The sequence below is a fragment of the Guillardia theta genome (assembly GCF_000315625.1).
Source record: "Guillardia theta CCMP2712 unplaced genomic scaffold GUITHscaffold_276, whole genome shotgun sequence".
Classification (NCBI taxonomy): domain Eukaryota; class Cryptophyceae; order Pyrenomonadales; family Geminigeraceae; genus Guillardia; species Guillardia theta.
The window spans coordinates 1-6,310 of NW_005434400.1; the positions used below are offsets into that span (position 1 = coordinate 1).

The window sequence follows — 6,310 nt, forward strand, 5'->3', positions numbered from 1 at the left end:
TCCCCGCGCTCCCTCTCCCCGTGCTCCCTCTCCCCGTGCTCCTTCTCCCCGTGCTCCTTCGTCACCGTGCTCCTTCTCCCGCGCTCCCTCTCCCCGCGCTCCTTCTCCCCGTGCTCCCTCTCCCCGTGCTCCTTCTCCCCGTGCTCCCTCTCCCCGCGCTCCTTCTCCCCGTGCTCCCTCTCCCCGCGCTCCCTCTCCCCGTGCTCTTTCCTTTCCATACCCTTCCTCCCGCATTTCTCCGAGCAGGATCGAGGACAAGCATTCTGAAAGGTGATGGAAGCAAGGCAGAGGGAGTGACAGGCAGATCAATCTCGACACGATGGCACAGATGAAAGCGAGATAATCAAGATAATCGAGTAGGATGAGGACGCGAAGAGATGCGCAGGAGAACGCAAGGGAAGAAAAATGAGGGAGAGGAGGAGTATGGGCCCCTTTTCCCCATTTTCCCTCCTCCCTCCTCCCTCCTCCCTCCTCCCTCCTCCCTCCTCCCTCCCTCCCCCCCCCCTCTCTCCCTCTCATCTCTCCCTTCCTCCCCTGCCCTTCCGTCCTCTCTCCCCTACCCCCCAACCATTTTCTCCATCCCTCCTTTCCCATTCCTTCTTCTTATCCACGACCCTTTCCCTTTCCCATCTGCCTCTCACCAACCCTCTCCCTTCATCTCCATAGGCAAACAGGGGTGACAGCTTGCTTATTATTAGGAAACGAAACGTGAAACCCAAGTGAGCAAGAGCAAAGATGTTTGTCAAAGTATCAAAAATCTGACCAAGACCAGATACAGTTCACTGTTGCAATACAAAGGATAAAGCAAGCTTGCTTTAGGAAAAAACCATCCCAAGTGATTAATGGGAGAGCAAGGAGGGATTGTGCTGGGAGAAGACTTCCTGTTTAAATTTCTCGACTCCACTTCCGAGAGATACAACAGTTTGAGCTTGACGGCCTTACGAGTGGCAAAAGAAGGGAGAAAAGATGCATAATTCACATGGTTTATTCACTGGCACGCCTATCCACCGCTATGTACACGTCAACTTCTCATCGCAACACTTGACATAACCACTTGTTCTCGCCTCTTCAAACAATCTTCGAAGGTCTGCTATCTCCTGATCCACTTGGGAGACGCTAGAGTTCCATGAGTGGGTGGTCTTGATCTTGTCTTGTGAGCCCGTTCTGCGGATGGGGAAGGAGGACCCCTGCTTCAACTTGAACGTGGAGGTCTGCCTCACCGCTAGGGTGGAGGAGATGCGAGTGACATTGCTGGTCTTCTCTGCGTGTCTCGTTGACCGCACTTGCTTTCTCTCCTTTGCAGGGACCCTCTTTGTGCGCCGGCCACCAAGGGGGTTGAATGAAGCTAGAGAATTGAGAACACCCATGAGTCTTTCATCCCGAAAGGCAGAGTCCCACACGTCGACCGTGTCGATGAGGACAGGAGGGCGTTGAGTAGATGTCCTTTCGATGTCCCTATATACAGCTGCGGTGCATCGAGCGCCGCAACCAAAGAAATCATCGAAAGCGTCCTTGCAGAGTGGTTGCACCATGCCGCAAACAATCAATCAAAGTGAGAGGAAGGGAAGAAGGAAAGAGGAGGAGAAAGTCGAACAGAAGGGGACGCAGAAGGGTCAGGTGAGCGTGAGGGAGAGAGCAAGCGGACGCGAATAACCACGATGGCGGAGAGGAGGGTCAAAGCGGGGAACAAGAGAGGATATGGAGTATAAGTACCCCTCAAGGTACCCACCCCCAAACAGAAATCCAGTTCATGGCTCAAATCCCACCCCCTTGATCCTCTAAGGATACACAGAATCTTGAGGGAATGGTACCGGTACTACGAGCACCTACCCTATTCCCAATGCAACTCGAAAGGTCCATGGACTCCTAGTGCCCAACAGCAGCCGTTGGAGGATTCCGTAGTAAAAAACAATCCATACCGGAGAAATATTACTTTTAAATATTAATACTAATATTGGGGCTCGAGCACAGTAAAATCATCTGAATGTCAGCGGCCGTGACGAAATCTTATAACAGTTTATAACCATCACAGCTTACCTCTACTAGTGTTTTTATTTTGAGATTTTTCGAAAGTTCCTTAGAGAACTTCATTCGTCGCTATAATTCAGAACAGTTTACAATCAATATGACAATTTCAAATGATATCGAATGATTCAGAAGCATTTCCTAGAAACTTTCTCCCATCAAGAACCTTTCAGGCTTGATGATTCTTTACAACAGCAGAGTGGCTGGTGGTAATGAATTACTACAGGCACTAGTTTTATACCTGGAATTGCAAAACCGAGGGGTAGGGGTACGACAAAGAAGGTACAAGCAGGGTGCATCAGACGGAAATCTTCGGGAGGGAGAGGGGTACTCCGAGGTACAGGGTCACTGGATCGTTAGCAAAGGGGGTACTAGTATATGCTATTTTAATAATGTTCAATCAACATGATTCCATGACACACCACGGGTACTTCGATAGCCTCATGAGGGGGTGGTATAATGATAATCCTGTCCATGACTTACGTAACCGCCTCATCAGTTGTACCACACGAGATTTTACTTAAATCTTCAGTCCCCACGTCATCATGTCATGTGCTCACCGTCACGGCCCGGCCGGAGCCGCGGGCCATGACACCGCCAATGAACTGAGCCTTTGAGTAATCGCATGGTACTCGAAGTTCCGTGAGGAGGCTCATAACCTAATTCATCCGATTGGCAGGAGCGGCTTGGCCGCGATCCGAGACCGTCCGATCCGACCGGCGAACCGCTCCCCCGGGCGGGCCTGGGGCCCTTCTCAGCCTCCGACGGAGAGGCTCCGAGAGCCGCACTCGGCCGCGGCTCGCGGCGGCGCGAGCGCCCGCCGGGCCGGCGCACACCGTGTCACGGTCGGCCGCCGCGGCGCGGCCGCAGTGAGCCTCGCCGCTACCGTCACGGCGTACTCAGGCGTGGCACTGGCCTGTGCGCCGGGCCGTCGGCATGATGCGTGCGTGACAGGCTGAGTCGTATCATGACTATAATCATCGGCAGGAGGTTCGCTGAACTCCGAAGTTCAATGCCGGCCATCATCTCGGAGGCTCAGTCTGCTGAGGGCACTAGCAGTGGCCCGGGCAGTCACAGTGCCGGGCGGCCCGGCCACCGTCACGGATCGGACCCGGTACTCCGGCCAGCCTCCGGGTGTGATCGGACTGACGGTTCAAGTTGATACAGCGCGGCGGCTTGAGCCTGAGACGGCTCCCCGGCCGGGCCCGGATTGAAAGGTTTGAAAGTTCGCAGCCTACGCCAAGGCTCACCCGTCACCGTCACCGTCTGAGCCGTCAGCGGCTGGCCCACCTACCGGGCGGCGGGTGGGCCGCCGATCATCACCGTGACACTGAGTCACTGTGACTCGTTCCCCGATGGACGGCGTCGCTGCTAGCCATGCCCGTACCTGACCTGCATGTAGGCTACCGCAACGCCGGCAGCGAGCTCGTGCCTTGTGTGTCTGAGCATGCTCGCAAGCGACCCGCTCCTCCCGTCGTCTGCGTCGCTGGATGCCTAAGGACGCGAGTCATCTAAAGAGAGCGACTTTTTGCATGCGTTGGTGTAGCAGGACGGAAGAGAAGGAGTGAGGGGCGGAGGGGAGGGAGCCTGAGGAAGGGTGTAGGGAGGGAGGAAGGGAGGGAGCAGAAATTAGGGGGCTCGAGAGGGAGGGAGGAGGGGACATAGGGAGCTGTGCGTGGAACTTGTGGAGCTGTGAAAGTGTGAAGTTGATAAAAGGAGCAGGAGCATGCGGATAGGCAGCGGGAGTGGGGTACGGGACGCGCCTTGGTGTGTTCAAGACTCTTGGTAGTGCGGAGGAAGAAGAGTCGCTTGTCGTCGGATTGCAGGTAGGAGATGAGGAGTGAAGCTGCATGGGAGTAGAAGGCAAGAGTCCGGATAGCTACCGGGAGGATGAGCGAGGAGACGTTGAAGCAACAAGCACCTGACAGAGAGGCACAGGCAGCGAAGACCTGGCGCAGGAGCTTTCCACGAGTCTTGTCATGCGAGCTCGAGCTCGAGCTCTCGTGTGCTCGTAAGATGTCGATGCAGCGATCTTGGCTCAGTTTGTAACCTGAGGCAGGAAGTTGAGGAGGAGAGGAGAAGAACAGAGAGGAGAAGAACAGAGAGGAGAAGAACAGAGAGGAGAAGAACAAAGAGGAGAAGAACAGAGAGGAGAAGAACAGAGAGGAGAAGAACAAAGAGGAGAAGAACAGAGAGGAGAAGAACAGAGAGGAGAAGAACAGAGAGGAGAAGAACAGAGAGGAGAAGAACAGAGAGGAGAAGAACAGAGAGGAGAAGAACAGAGAGGAGAAGAACAGAAGCACTACCTGCCGCTTGCTCCTCCAACGCTGACTTGAGCATCTTGAGCGCCTCCATGTCCTGAAGATACATCCCCATCTTTCTCTCGGCTTTCCCTGTAGCAGTGTCCTCGTCCTGATCCTCGTCCTGGTCCTGGTCCTGGTCCTGGTCCTGGTCCTCGTCCTCTTCCCCTTCTGGTTCTTCATCCCCGAGTTCCTCCATCTCCCATGATGCTTCATCGCTTTGACCTCCCAAATCTTGTCCTGCTCCATCCTCCACCACGTCGAGCTCGTCGCCCTGTGGCTCGTCGCCGGACAGGATCACTCGGCAGGCGTCCAGCAGACGCGTGAAGGGCTGGTACGTGTAGGAAGCTTGCGGAGCGCATCGGAGAGGAGCGAAGCGCTTCTGCTCGTCTCCCCATCGCTTCAGCTTTGCCTTGCTGTCAGCAAGCACGCACGACCGGATCTTCGCCCACTCGTCTGGGGGGTACTGCACAAACGCGTTCACCGTGTCGTTCATGGACCCATCTGGCTCCACGTTGTCCATCACGCAGAAGCCGTAGTTGAGCAGCAGCTCTCTGCTCCCTTTCGCTCCGTATGCGATGTACACCTCCTCCTCCTCCCCTAGGTCCCTCAGTGACGTGAGCACGAAGCCGGCACGTGCCGGGGCCTCTTCGCGTCTGTAGCTGTACGCGGTGTCTCGGGGCCTCTTGTGGTTGAAGCAGTCGAGGATGGGGACCATGACCTCTCCCAGCTCGTCGGCGTCAAACGAGCGACTTGACACGCATGCAAGCGCCCACAAGAACTCTCCCTTGGAGGAGGACATACGACCAGCAGCTTTGAGCTCTTCGTAGTCCTGGTCGGCATTGGACGCCATGGTGGTGGCGGCATCTGCAAGCTCAGAGGAGCCGAGCAGCTCCTCCCGCTCCTCCCGCGACCACCAGGCCGGGAGTGACGTGAAGAGATCTTGAGGTGGGAGGGTTGAGATGTAGGCGTGAAAGGCTGAGGACTCTTTGAGGTTCCGATGGTGGAGGAGGGCGAGGGCGAGGGCAACGTCTCCTGCGGTGCGGTCATGATAGGCAGGAGCTACTTTCGCAGTCTCGCTCGCCTCTATTAAGTTTCAACTTCATTCCCTCGATGTCTTCTTGTCTTCCCAGCAGGAGACAGCATGTCGGGACCTTCACAAGCTCGTGCCCCTGTCATAGTCTGAGTCAGGCCGCATTAGCAAGGAGGTCGATACCTTGTTGATCTTTGCGCTGCTCGTGAAGACGCCGCAATCCCCACCCTCACCCTCACGGAGTACGATAGGCCCCACCTCCCCTCCCCTCTCCCTTACCCACAACACGCAGGCATCGAATGCCTCTGACCTGCTCTGAAACCCTCGCACGCATCGCTTCTTGGGAGTTCTTTCCTCCCCACCATTGGTTGTCATTGGCCTCCCAAGAGGTTGCTCTGATCACAGCCCACACGTCAAGAAGAAAGTTTACTCCTCCTTCATCCTCTTTCCCTCATCGGATTTCTCACATCGTTGTGATGAATCTGTACCGATACTTCCCACTCTAGTCTCCCTCCTACTCTCATTGATCATTTTCCTTCCCTTCCCTTCCCTTCCCACTTCTCCCCTCCCCTCCTTCTCTGCTCTCTTCTCTCTCCGCACCATGCTCTCGTAGCTGTCTTCACCTTCTCACTCATCCTCCCCTCCTCGCCTCTCCCGTTCCTTCCATGTCGGGCAGAGATTCGCAGAGATCCGCACATGCGGTGGGCATGAGAGGGGATGAAGGCTAAAATAACGGAACAATATTTATGTAACGGTCGATACCAGGGTGACACATGTGAAGACCAACGATGAAAATCGAGGAGAGGAAAGAGGAGGAGGAGGAGGAGGAGGAGGAGGAGGAGGAGGAGGAGGAGGAGGAGGAGAAGGAGGAGGAGGAGGAGGAGAAGGAGGAGGAGGAGGAGGAGAAGGAGGAGGAGGAGGAGGAGGAGGAGGAGGAGTAAGGAGGAGGAGG

The 6,310-nt window shown here is 55.7% G+C and overlaps 2 protein-coding genes across 2 annotated transcripts; both read right to left on the reverse strand.

The window, feature by feature from the left end:
- Positions 1 to 976: 976 nt before the first annotated feature.
- On the reverse strand, positions 977 to 1,681 carry GUITHDRAFT_156491 (hypothetical protein). Its single transcript, XM_005818688.1, has one exon. It carries the CDS (start codon positions 1,530 to 1,532, stop codon positions 1,011 to 1,013), a length of 522 nt encoding a protein of 173 aa, XP_005818745.1. The 5' UTR covers positions 1,533 to 1,681; the 3' UTR covers positions 977 to 1,010.
- A 1,715-nt stretch (positions 1,682 to 3,396) lies between these two features.
- On the reverse strand, positions 3,397 to 5,733 carry GUITHDRAFT_149078 (hypothetical protein; the record flags this gene model as incomplete). Its single annotated transcript, XM_005818689.1, has 5 exons — positions 3,397 to 3,519; positions 3,780 to 4,075; positions 4,332 to 5,360; positions 5,392 to 5,497; positions 5,542 to 5,733. 5 exons carry the CDS (start codon positions 5,731 to 5,733, stop codon positions 3,397 to 3,399), a joined length of 1,746 nt encoding a protein of 581 aa, XP_005818746.1.
- Positions 5,734 to 6,310: the final 577 nt, after the last annotated feature.